The following is a 13,646-nucleotide window of genomic DNA, read 5'->3' on the forward strand; positions in this document are numbered from 1 at the left end:
AGTTTCCTGTTCTTAGCTGAAAGGAGTGGTACCCGGTGTGGTCTTCTGCTGCTGTAGCCCATCTGCCTCAAAGTTCGACGCACTGTGCGTTCAGAGATGCTCTTAGGCCTACCTTGGTTGTAACGGGTGGCGATTTGAGTCACTGTTGCCTTTCTATCAGCTCGAACCAGTCTGCCCATTCTCCTCTGACCTCTGGCATCAACAAGGCATTTCCGCCCACAGAACTGCCGCTCACTGGATTTTTTTTCTTTTTCGGACCATTCTCTGTAAACCCTAGAGATGGTTGTGCGTGAAAATCCCAGTAGATCAGCAGTTTCTGAAATACTCAGACCAGCCCTTCTGGCATCAACAACCATGCCACGTTCAAAGGCACTCAAATCACCTTTCTTCCCCATACTGATGCTCGGTTTGAACTGCAGGAGATTGTCTTGACCATGTCTACATGCCTAAATGCACTGAGTTGCCGCAATGTGATTGGCTGATTAGAAATTAAGTGTTAACAAGAAGTTGGACAGGTGTACCTAATAAAGTGGCCAGTGAGTGTATATATATATATATATATATATATATATATATATACACACACATATATATTATATATTGTTAGAGATTGACACGCTTAGCTGCTCCTCGAGGTAGACACAGGCACACGTGTGATTAAAGTCTCTGAATGGTTTATTGCCTCATAAACCCCCCCAAAAAAAATGGTAACAGAAAAACAGGCTATTGAGCTCAAATGAAAATAAACAGTTAATACACTGTCCTGTCCAGGTCCTCTGGGACAACACATATGGCAGCTCTCGCAGGAGCTATCAATCAGGAGGCTTGCTTTCCTACACACACATAGACACCGGAAATAATCTGGCTGGACATTTAACTCCCGCCAGCCGTACCCTGGAGATGGAGATATGGTGGCTAGGCGACTGGGTTGCTCTCAGCACATCATGCTGGAGAAAACACTGGCTTTTACATCACGCAGCAAAGCAACCTATGTGACACATATCTCCCCTCATGTACGATACCAATGACCCTGTCACAATATATGCATGTATAAAAAATATATACCATGGGTGAAATATGTTTTGCATACGTCACCAATTTTCTCATTAAATATATTTCTAAAGGTGCTATGGACATGAAATTCTCAGAAGGTGTCTGTGGCAACCCATCCAATACACAGAGGCAAAGAAGTCAATTCATAATATCAGCTGGTTAAGGCCACGTTCACACGCTGCGGGTTCCTCTGCGGGTTAATCCCGCAGCGGAATTGAAAATCTGCAGGGCAAAACCGCTGCGGTTATCCCTGCAGATTATCGCGGTTTGTTCCGCGGTTTCCGCTGCGGGATTACTGCTGTACTATTGATGCTGCATATGCAGCAATATGCAGTATCAATAGTAATGTAAAAAATAATAAAAATTGGCTATACTCACCCTCTGACGTCGCGATCTCCCCGGCGCTGCAAGCGGCTGTGCCGACAAGGACCTTCGTGACGTCAGCGCAGAGAGGTGAGTATAGCATTATTTTTTATTTTAATTCTTTTTTTTACACCCAAATATGGTTCCCAGGGCCTGGAGGAGAGTCTCCTCTCCTCCACCCCGGGTACCATCTGCACATTATCCGCTTAACTTCCCGCAACGTGGGCACAGCCCCATGCGGGAAGTTAGCGGTTCAATGCATTTCTATGGGTGCAGAATCGCTGCGATTCTGCACCAAGAAGTGACATGCTCCTTCTTTTTTTCTGCAGAAAATCCGCACGGATTTTCCACAGAAAAAAAGGATCGTCGGCACAGCGGGTTTTGTTTTCCATTAGGTTACATTGTACTGTAACCTACATGGAAAAAGGATGCGGACCCGCAGCTGCAAAACAGCTGCGGGTCCGCAGCAAAACCCGCAGCGTGTGAACATAGCCTTAACTGAGCAGATCTACAACTGGCAAAGACAAGAGGCTGACAGCCAAATTAAATAGTCTGGTAATCATTACGAACAGGAGACACTTGTAGGAAACCGAGATTGGACGACTGAACTGTCTATCACAATACTGACAGCACTTCATGCCCCTGCACAAGACCTCCAGGTTTCCCAGCAATGCTGTAGGGAATCCAGCATGCCAAAAGCCCTGATCAGGCAACTGGACTGACATTCACTGCACTGACAGTTCAGCATGCCCAAGACTCAGATTGGACGACTGAGCTGTCTATCACAAAACTGACAGCTCAGCCTCCACTCACCACACTGAGAGAAGGAATCATAACAGCCATAATCAGGAAGTGGAAAGAACATCATTTCACAATAAAACTGCCATGACCAGTTGCTCCCCAAAAGATTTCAGACAGGAGGGAAAATAATTAACAAGAGTTGTCCAAGAGCAAAATACAACCTTTGGAAAGCCACAGAAAGACATGAAATCTGCAGGTATAATTATTTGAAAGAAAACAATAAGTAATGCGCTCATCCTCCATATGCTCTATGCATGCTCGCCACACAAGACTCCATTGCTGAACAAAAAGCATGTTCAAGCTCGTTTAAAGAAATTAAGTCAGCAAAGAATGACGTTTCAAACCAAATTTTTAAACCAAAGACAGGTGCTCAGTGCTTCATGGAGGGCCCAATCATTTAAATACACCTTCCCACCTGCTTGTTTACCCTCTGTTTCCACCTGTCAATCAAAGAAGAGGAGAGTGGAGATTAAGGGGAAACAAGCAGGTGGGAAGGTGTATTTAAATGATTGCCCTCGTTTTGAAGCACCAAGCGGCGTGACATAGTTAAAACAGTCATCCTGTGTTGACAAAGTCCCTTTAAAGTTTGCTCATCAACATTAAGACAAGACTATGAAATACTGGGAGGATATAGTCTGGTCAGAAGAGACCAAAATTAAACTCTTTGGCATAATTCATAGTATGTTTGAAGGCCAAAAGGCACTCGAAAAACACCATACGAACAGGGAAGTTTGGAGGTGTGTACATCATGGTGTGGAGCTGTTTTTCAGCATGCGGTACTGGAAAACTTCATATAATTGAAGAAAGGATGAATGGACAAATGTACTGAGACGTTCTTGATAAAAATCTGCTGCCATCTACCACGATGATGAAGGTGAAACGTGGATGGACATTTCATCAAGAAAATGATCCCAAACATACAGCTGAGGAAATTCTCAATTGGTTTCAGAGAACGAAAATAAAGCTGTTAGAATTGCCCAGCCAATCATCAGCTCTGAATCCAATAAAAAAAAGTTATGGAATGAACTAAAGCTCAGAGTTCGTAGAAGAAGCCCATGGAACCTTCACGATTTGAAGAGTGTTTCTGTGGAAGAATGGGCCAAATTCACACCTGAGCAATGCATGCTACTAGTTTCTCTACACAGGAGGTATCTTACAACTGTCATCACCAACAAAGGCTTTTGTACGATGTATTTATGGACAGCTATGGTGTGACTTCTTTGCCTGTGTCGATTGGATGGGTTGTTACCAACATCAGGTGAGAATTTCATGTCAATAGCACCTTTAGAAATAAAAAAAAAGGCAATCTAACAATACAAAATTTATATTGTAACAGCATGTTCGAATACGTGGAGAAACCCTGCGGCGTAATGCAACCCCAGAGGAAGTGACTGACTGGCTACAAGATCAAGGATTTTCAAGGATGTAAGTCAGCACTTTTTTTTGAGTGTTTTGTGCTTTTGTATGAGTCTCAGGACCTGAACCTACACTGGTCAGTAATACTGTACAGCACTTGTGAAATATAAAAACCTTTATATAATGATGGTTAGACTTTAATGAGCAACCATTGTTGTCCTTTGCTTTGCAGCAGCCATAACATTTTTTCTTACTGATGTAGACATATAAGGCTTTGTTTTATGTGGAACAAATGGCATTATATTTTTAGTTCTGTTTTGGGATACATATAAAATTCCAATACAATTTTTTTTGTGGCGGGTATATAGAAAAAGGCTATATTTTTGTTTTATTTTTATTTTTTTTTACTGAGGGCTAAGAGAAATGTGGTTATAGGAGACTGCAGTCAAAGTTTATGTAATTTATTACTCGTATAAAAAAATATAACTGTTGAGAAACATAAACACTTTTTATTTTACAGCACTGTGAGATGCCTTGGGATATTAAGTGGAATTGATCTGTTAGAATTGAGTCGCGCTGACCTGAAGGCTGTTTGTCCTGAAGAGGGTGGTCGTGTTTATTCTCAACTCCATGAAATTCGAGAGAGAGATTCACTATTTTAGCCATAAGAACAATTGCTTATGGTACTCATATTATTTCTTTTATTTTCTAAAATGCACATAAAACTATAATGGCATCCGCTCTCTATTTTTTTTCCTATTTAGGACAAGGATGTCAAACTCAAATACACAGAGGGACAAAATTAAAAGCTTGGACTAAGTTGTGTGCCAACTTTAACATTTATTAAAAAATGTCTACAATTAAGGAAGTTTTTCCTTATTATCAAATATAATGATGAACTTTTTCATATAGAAACAAACTTAAAGGGGGTGTACCACAAACAAAGTACACTTTAATTAATTGATCTTGGAATAATATAATGTATTATGTAAGAGCAGTAAAATGGCCTAATTTAAATATGTAATAACGAAGGATAAAAAACCTTGAATAATACAGATAATAAAGTATGATGCAAACAAAAACAAAAGTGCACAATATGATGCCCCCACAGTGAATGCCTCCACAGTACCCTCCACATGCACGGTATGATGACCCCACTGTACTCCTCCTCCCTCTATTCAACCAACAAAGATTGGTTACCCCATCACAGTATCATCTTCCAACTGTAATAATCACACAGCCCTCCATACAGTATAAAGGCAACACAAAAATCACCCCCACTTAGTGCTCCATGCAGTATAATGGCCACAAAAAGTGCTCCATACAGTATACAGTATAATGGCCCCACATAGCGCTCCATACAATATGACTCCACAAAGTGCTCCGTACATTATAATGGCCCACATAGGGCTCCATGCAGTATAATGGTCATCACATAGTGCACCACTCAGAATAATAGGCCCCATATAGTGCTTCATAGAGTATAATGGCCCCACATAATGCTCCATACAGTATAATAGGCCCCACGTTAAAGAAACACTCACCTCTACCCGTTGCCCCACTACTCTAGGCTCTTCATGATGTCTTTAGCTCCTCTGTACATATCGTTACAGTGGGCGCATTGTAATTACATCATTGCGCCCGCTGTGCTGAGACATCAGACACAGTGAGGGAATGATGGGAGAGGTAGCATCAGCTGACGCTCCATCCTCCATCATTACTTTTAACTGTATCAGCATCTAGGATGCTGATATAGTTTAAAGTGCAATGCCAGCGTTGCAGGACTAATATACTCAACCTGCGGGCAAGAGTTTGACTGTGATTTAAGAGGTCCAAGATAGTATTTTTTTTACTAATAAAGAAATTTCTTGATGTCTGAGAAGCTCAATTTTGGCACCATAAGAACATGTAGCTTTGGTTCCACTTGAAATAAATGCATCAGAGTTTTTTAGGAATGTTTTTTTACCCTATTGTAATGTTAAATGATAAGGACCTTTGCAATGGAGTAAATGACTTATATATGTTAGTCAATGCCACTAGTTAATCAAATTTCACAAGTTTCAGTTGTAATCTTCATTTCTTCATTCATTCATTTTCAGATCCCTTTAAATAGAATTTGCACTTGCTCTAAGCTCCAGGGTTTTCTCTTGTGGAAAGGTTTCTTCCAGTAAGGGTGCAATCGTATGGTTGCATAAATTGGATCGAGCTTGGACTGCAATGCATGGACTGGCCAGTAGCTCTCCCAACTCGATTGTGACAGCTTCATATATTTCTATGTATATCAAGCTCTACGTTGTCAAGCTCGAGTCAGGAGAACCGTAGCCAGTCCGAGCACTGCAGTTCGATCTTGGTGCTATTTATACTGCTGTCCAAATGCACCCTAAAATACTGGATATGAAGTTTATGTGTTCCAGAGTGCTACATTTACATTAGCGCACACTTCAGCGCAGCTCCTATCCGGTGCTTATTTCCTCTTTGTGTACTTTTCTCCTCATCTATGGCCTATTTTCTCTGCACTTCCAGGCACTATAGATGCCTATCTTGTTCTACACATTTGAGGTGTGTCAACAACCTCTTTACTGCTGCTATAATAATAATAATAATTTTATTTCTATAGCGCCAACATATTCTGCCGCACTTTACATTTTAGATGGGACTTGTACAGACAATAAAAGACATTACAGAATGACAATAATCACAAAAATCAACAGATACCAAGAGGAGTGAGAGCCCTGCTCGCAAGCTTTCAGGCTATGTGCACACGTACCCGTGGCAATTCTGCGCCTCCAACCGCGGGTATATCGCATGCAGAATTTGCATGCATATACCCGCAGAAAACTAGCGTTTTGCAAGCATAATTAGCTTGCAGAATGCTAGCGTTTCCCAAGCGATCTGTAGCATCGCTTGGAAAACTGACTGACAGGTTGGTCACACTTGTCAAACATAGTGTTTGACAAGTGTGACCAACTTTTTACTATAGATGCAGCCTATGCAGCATCTATAGTAAAAGGTAGAATGTTAAAAATAATAAAAAAAATAAAAAAAAAGGTTATACTCACCTCAGCGGCGTCCGTTCCTAATGCTGTGTGTTCAAGACCTTCCATTGACGTAGCGGTCACGTGACCCGCGGTCATGTGACCGTGACGTCATCGCAGGTCCTTCATACACACCACAGAAGCCGTTGAGGAGGTCGGGCCGCCAGAGGGTGAGTATATCGCTATTTTTTATTTTAATTCTTTTTTTTTTACCACTTATATGGTGCCCAGTCCGTGGAGGAGAGTCTCCTCTCCTCCACCCTGGGTACCAACCGCACATGATCTGCTTACTTCCCGCATGGTGTGCACAGCCCCGTGCGGGAAGTAAGCAGATCAATGCACTCCTATGTGTGCAGAATCGCCGCGATTCCGCAATTTTAATGAACATGCTGCGTTTTTTTCTGGATTGCGATTCCGCTCAGGAAAAAAATGCAGCATGTGCACAAAAAATGTGGATTGCATTCTGTTACATAGGATGCTTAATGTTAGCGTTTTTTTTCGCGGTTTTATAGCGTTTTTATAGTGAAAAACCGCGAAAAAAACGCAAAAAATCTGCTACGTGTGCACACAGCCTCAATCTATGGAGGAAAGAGGGGAGACATGAAAGGTGGATGGTAGCAATTGCCTGCATTGTACCGTACAGTGATCAATAGAACAAATAGGGTGTTCATGTAATGCTGCATGAACAGGTAACCAACCAGCATGTGTAAAAGTACAGACATAGAGGGCGATTAATTGCATGAATGGTGTGAGAACAGATGATTCAAAGATCCTTGTTTAGAAGAAAATTTAGAATAGGAAAAACAGAGATAGTTAGATAAGCAGTCTGAAGAAATGCGTTTTTAGGGCAGCCTTAAATCTGTGGGGATTAATCGAATAGTCCTGGGTAGTGCATTCCAAAGAATTGGTGCAGCACGCAAGAAGTCTTGACGAGGGGAGTGGGAGGTCCTGAAAATTGAGGATGTTAATCTTAGGTCATTAGCAGAATGTAAGGCATGGGTAGGATGGTAAACTGAGACAATAGAGGAGAAATAGAGTGGTGCTGAAGCATGGAGTGCTTTGTGGATGAGAGTGATACGTTTATATTGAACTTTGTAGGCTTTGTAGGGGATAGGTAACCGGTGCAACGACTGTTACAGGACAGAAGAAGCGGGGTAACAGTTGACGAGGAATATGATCCTAGCTGTTGTGTTCAGGACAGATTGGAGAGGGGAGAGTTTAGTAAGAGGGAGACTGATTAGTAGAGAGCTGCAATAGTCCAGGCGAGAATGAATAAGAGCTACAGTAACAGTATTTGCAGAGTCGAAAGTAAGAAAAGGTTGAATTCTATAAATGTTTTTGAGGTGTAGATGACATGAGCGAGCGAGTGATCAGGTGTAGGGAGTGAATGAAAGATCTAAATCAAGTATGATCCCAAGACAGTGTGCATGTTGCTGGCGAGTAATGGTAGAATCACAAACCGAAATGGCAATATCGGGCATAGGTAGGTTAGTGGATGTAGGAAACACAAGGAGTTCAGTTTTTCAAAAGTCCAGTTTCAGATAGAGGGACGACATATTGTTAGAGACAGCGGCAAAACAATCACTGGTGTTTTGTAATAATGCAGGCGTGATGTCAGAAGTAGAGGTGTAATTGGGTATGTAGGGGTTGTACTCACTCAGGTGCGTAGGAGGAAACAGGAGGCATGCTCTCTTGAAAGTCCATGTGGGTTTATTTGCTTCATAAACCACCAAATCATCAGCAAAAGGTAAACAGTCTTTACATCAGGCAGACAAAACATCAATGTCCATAGCAGGGCTCTGCTCCCTCAGCCTTGTGGGCACACAGGCTGGGATAATGTTCAGCACTCAGGCTCGGTCTGAAGCCACACACACAGTGGGCCTTCTCCCTCCCAACACACAGACCATGTGCTAAACAACAACCTCCATCTTGGGTGTCCAGACACACCCCCTTTGGTGTAGGTGACTTGGCCCACCCATCTGTCCAAGTCACCTGGAAGCATTCCCAATATATAGCAAAACCCTCAGCAGTAGATATGTTGAGCAAAACAAGCTCAGGCTTCCATCACAGAGCCATCCACCTCTGCGATACATACCGCCCATTAACCATATGGCCAGTCGCCATACCAGAGGTGTCATCAGCATAGAGATGGTACTGAAAACGAAATCAACTGATGGTTTGTCAAATAGGGGCAGTGTACAAGGGGAAGAGAAGGGAACTGATCTTTGAGGGACCCGCCAACTATAGATACATTGAAGGAGCGGTCAGAAAAGTAAGACGAGAACCAGGAAAGAATAGCGTCTTTGAGACCAATAGACAGTAGCATACTGAGCAGGAGCTGGTGAATCATAGTGTTGAATGCTGCAGAGAGATCCAGGAGAATAAGCATGGAGTAGTGACCAATAGATTTAACTGATAGTAGATTATTACAGACTTTAGTGAGGGCAATTTTAGCATAGTGGAAACTGGATTATAGAGGGTCAAGAAGAGAGTTATGAGAAAAAGCACATTAAAAGGGAGTGGACCAAGCATTCCAGGAGGTTAGAGATGAAGGGAAGATTAGTGTCACAATTCATTTTTTGATTCGTTACAGCTCTGTTTCTGCTATAATTTAAACATTGCTTTTCCCTTTGGGCCAGCAAGTGTTAATGTCAGTTTCATTACTGGCAGCTGCTTTGTTGCTGGTCAGCTGATGTGGGTGGTGGCCACTCCCACCATCCTTTAAATCATCATATGATGCATCGGCTGACTGTTGGTAATAGAGTTATTCTGTGAATAACAGCTTAGGAGTTTGTTGTTTTTAGGTGCCATCAGTGTATCTGTTGCTTCTGTGGAGTTTGGGTTCCTAGTTCCATATCCTCTGCTGTCTGGAGCTTGGCAGGAGAGGCTGGAGCTAAGTATCATTTTCCTTTTTCTTGTCTGTCTAGTGCTTGTCACTTCCCCTGTGTTGATACCATCTGCAGTGGTGAGCCTAGCATCCTTGCTGGCCAGTGCACTAGCCAAGGTATAGTGAGGTAAGAGCTAGGAACAAGGCAAGTGACGGCGGTGGGGAGAAGTACCCACATAGGGCATTAGGAGAGCTTAGGGATAGGCACAGGTTGTTGTTAGGAGATGCCCCATCCTTCACTCCCTAGTGTTAGGGCCTTCCTCTCCTTTTTTTCCATCCTTTTGTTTGTGTATGTTGTGCCGTCTGCCGGACTTACCAATCTTGAGCAAGACAAATGGAGAAAGGTCTATAGTTAGCAGCACAGTTTTGGTTGAGGGATGGTTTTTAAGTATTGGACGTATGCTGGCATGTTTAAATGAGGAGAGAAAGATACCAAAAGAGTGAGAGGTTGAATATTGACAGCTGAGGAAATGGACTGTAGGAGATGTGAGGGAATAGGGACATTGGTGCAAGTAGTAGGGCGAGAAGACATAAGTAGCCTGATCACTTCTTCTTCCGTGACTGTTTCAAATACAGAGAGTGACCTAGTTGCAGTGAGGGAGGGAAGACAGTGCATGGTATGAAGAGATATGGAGAAAATTTCCTGTTGAATATGATCAATGTTTTCTTTGAAATAATTGTCCAGATCGTTAGCGCTGAAATCGGTGGTTGGGCCTACACTCTTGGATTGAGGAGGGAATGAAAAGGGTCCAAGAGACGTTTAGGATTGTTGGATAGACAGGTAATGAGGGTGTTGAAATAGGTTTGTTTGGAGAGGTGAAGGGCAGAGTTTTATGATTTAAGCATAAATGGAAGAAATCTTCGGCCAGATTGGATTTTCTCCAGAGACGTTCGGTGCACCTGTAGCACCACGGTAGGAAACATGTTTGCAGCATGTGCCAGGGTTGCTGCCACCTGTGCCTAGCTGTTCTGTGTGTAGGAGGTGCAGCTTCATCTAGGACACTCTGCAGTGTATCATTACAATCTTTCAGTGGAGAGACAGGGCATGAAATGGAAGAGATTGGGGTCAAGGATGGCTGCAACTTCTTCACAAGTTTCTGGGTGTAAATGTCACATATACTGTATGTATAAGTCTGGAAAGTGGAGGTGTCCTGAGCAGGATGACAGTTCTTGACAGAATGAAAGAAGGTTGTGATCAGAGAGCGGGATAGGGTAGTTGGTAAAATCTTTCACTGAGCAGAGCAGAGTCAAGAGAAGACCAGGTCCAGCGTATATCTGTATTCATGTGGAGCTGTGAAAGGCCGAATGAGGAGGTTAGTGATTAAAGATGAGTGGCAGATGGGGAGAGGGGATCATCAATTGTAATATTGAAGTCTCCCATAATGAGGATGGGGATGCCACAGGATGGAAAATGTGGAAGTTAGGTGGCAAAGTGATCAAGTAACTGATGGGAGGGGCCCGGAGGATGATACACAATTGCCAGTTTGACAACGTGCACCTCAAAAGAAGGGAAGATAAGTGAGCATACTTGGGAGATAACCTGAAAAGTACATTTGTTTGATAGAGACAACAGACCAGGTGGAGGTGTTGGCCTGCTCTTAATACTGAGAGAAGGAAGGGGGGGGGAGAAAAGGTGTACATAACCTTCCTGGAGACATGAGGATCAGTGGGTGCTCTCGTCTGCTGGCCTGGCTGTCTTTAGAGAGACCGCATGGAACAGGGCTCATCTCACCGAATGCCCTTTCTCCTTCCCCGTAGGCAGAATACTGCTCAGGGTGAAAGTAACACAATGGGGTGATACCTTATTGGATCACCAAGAGTCAATAACATATAGTACAGTCCCAGCAAGTACATAAAATGGTGTAAATGACAGTCTCACCCTTTCCCTGGCTCACCGGGAAATAGAACATATGCGACATTGAGTCTTCCAGGGCCAACTACCCCAACCAGTAGCAACCCGCTTTTGGCGGGCACCCATTGAGAGGAGGTAAAAGCTTAGGAAGCTGACAGTCCATTGAGGTATGTGGCCAGATGACCTGATTTCCCAACCTGGGTTCTCAAAACATCTCCGTAGATTCATTGTTGGGCAGTGGATCAATTCTGTATTGCACCAGTTGGAGCCATGGTGACTTGGCTGTTATCTTCTAGAGTCACTCTGTAGAAGGAGAGAGATTCCTTTTTATACCCACAGCTGTCTTTCAGGGTAGTATCCACAGGTTTGGGGGGGAAGTGGGAGGAGGTCATCTCTCCTTGTTGAGTGTTCAATTTATCTGTTTATTTTGTCCTTCAATATTTGCAGAACAATAAGCTACATGGACTGATACAATAGTTAGTCAGCAGGCATTCACCAAATAAACAAACATTGATTGTTCAATTAATCTGCACCTTTGTTCCTTAAGAATAGGAGAACAATAAGCTGTAGGGGCTCATATAAACAACAAACATCAATTCAACCTACAACAAGAGTCATTGTTCTGGACAGCCCATTGATACAGAGTTGCTATCAGTTTTCCCATCTGTTCTTAAAGAGAATATGACAGCAGGTTTTTGCTATGTTGTCTGAAGGCAGAAGAAATCTAAAAATAAGCTTATCTTTGCCTACTTTACGCTGCTCTTAGATGAGGTAGAAAAACATGCTGACAGATTCCCTTTAACTATCTATTGCCAAGTGCCTCTCGATTGCCAAGTGTCAATTGAAAAAAGTTCAGACAGTTTACGTCCTTACTGTTAGTGCAGCGCCGGCTTCCCTGTACGTGTCTCCTCCCTCCCCCTGCAAGGACATCAGCGTGTTTACGTACCCATCCACGCTCCCTTGGCATCTGTTTCCCCCCAGGACCTGCACACAGCATGCAGGTCTCCTGGGAGTGTGCGGACTCCCAGCCTCTTAAAGGGTCAGCGCGCACTGCTAAAGACGTCAACAGCCAATCGCTGGGAGACGTCTGATATTTAAGGCATAATGCCCTAGCAACTTCAGTTGTCAGTCTTTATCCTGCTACCTAGTTGTAAGGTACGTTCCTGTACCCTCAGTGTCTGATCTTGTCCGTAATCCATCTGAACCCGCTCCTGTGTACCTGCACCAGTGATCCCATGTCTGTGGCCATCCCATTCTCCTGTACAAGTCCTGCTTGTTCCTGATCTCGAATCTGTGTACCAGTAGCATACATCCTGCTAACTAAGTCATGGCTAGTCCTACTTCCCTGTCCCCTTGGGGGTCAGCTTCCATGGCTCTGAAGGTCCGTCCTTGAGTAGCACCTCGTATCCATCTGGGTTCAAGTCTAAGCACACCATCAGGGGCTATTGCAAAGAACCAGGTGTTTACTTAGTTATGCCCCTACAGGCTCTCCCCGAACCGCTGCACTGTGGTTCCACAGCCACTTGCGTAACACTTACATTTTTAAAACTGAGCAGTGAAAAACAGACTCAAAACTTATGCAAGATGGATGATACATGGGAGAAAAATGTTATATCAAAACAGGAAAGATATATCAAGGCAAGGATTACACAGATTCTGAGAACACTGCTGCAATGTCCCACTTTTCTTTTCCCTTCTCTATTAATTATTCTATGGACAAATACAAGAAAGTCATCTACCATATACTAATATAACTACCTGCAAAGCAGGGGCAAGGAACACACAAAATACTTATATTAATAGAGTATATGGCAAGCTTTTCTAAGTTACATTTATTATGAACTATTTTTAATGGTGCTTAATTGTTGTTTCCTTTAGACACAAGCTTGACCCAGAAGATTTCTACATGACATTGTTTAATGGAAGTTAAGTTGAACTCGATAAAGACATTGCTGGACTGAAGCTATCTATGATCAGTGTAATTTATTGTCAATTTATATTTACAATTTCATTCCAATAAACTATATAGAACCATTATGAATTGATCATTTTGTATCTAGAACGCGTGTAAATCATCTTTAAAAATAAACATTCTATGGAATCTTAAAACCATAACCACACATCATTAACCACTTCACATCCAGCCTGTTTTCACCTTCCTGACGAGACCAAATTTTACAATTTGTGTCACTTTACATGATAATAACTCTGGAACGCTTCAACATACAGTGGGGCAAAAAAGTATTTAGTCAGTCAGCAATAGTGCAAGTTCCACCACTTAAAAAGATGAGAGGCGTCT

General features: G+C 42.7%; 1 protein-coding gene across 6 annotated transcripts in view; it reads left to right on the top strand.

Moving 5' to 3' along the window:
- EPS8L3 (EPS8 signaling adaptor L3) overlaps window positions 1-13,382 on the top strand; it is a 220,354-nt gene extending 206,972 nt beyond the window's left edge. For 2 of the 6 annotated variants that reach the window (XM_077295229.1, XM_077295228.1), the window contains 3 exons: window positions 3,554-3,642; window positions 4,094-4,256; window positions 13,226-13,361. In XM_077295229.1, coding sequence (XP_077151344.1) covers window positions 3,554-3,642; window positions 4,094-4,235 — 231 coding nt within the window. In that variant the 3' untranslated portion in view covers window positions 4,236-4,256; window positions 13,226-13,361. Of the gene's footprint in view, window positions 1-3,553; window positions 3,643-4,093; window positions 4,257-4,337; window positions 4,357-13,225 lie in introns of those variants that run through there. The other 4 variants (XM_077295225.1, XM_077295226.1, XM_077295230.1 and 1 more) reach the window with 4 other exon arrangements.
- Window positions 13,383-13,646: the final 264 nt, after the last annotated feature.

This window comes from Ranitomeya variabilis, chromosome 3 (assembly GCF_051348905.1).
Source record: "Ranitomeya variabilis isolate aRanVar5 chromosome 3, aRanVar5.hap1, whole genome shotgun sequence".
Lineage (NCBI taxonomy): Eukaryota > Metazoa > Chordata > Amphibia > Anura > Dendrobatidae > Ranitomeya > Ranitomeya variabilis.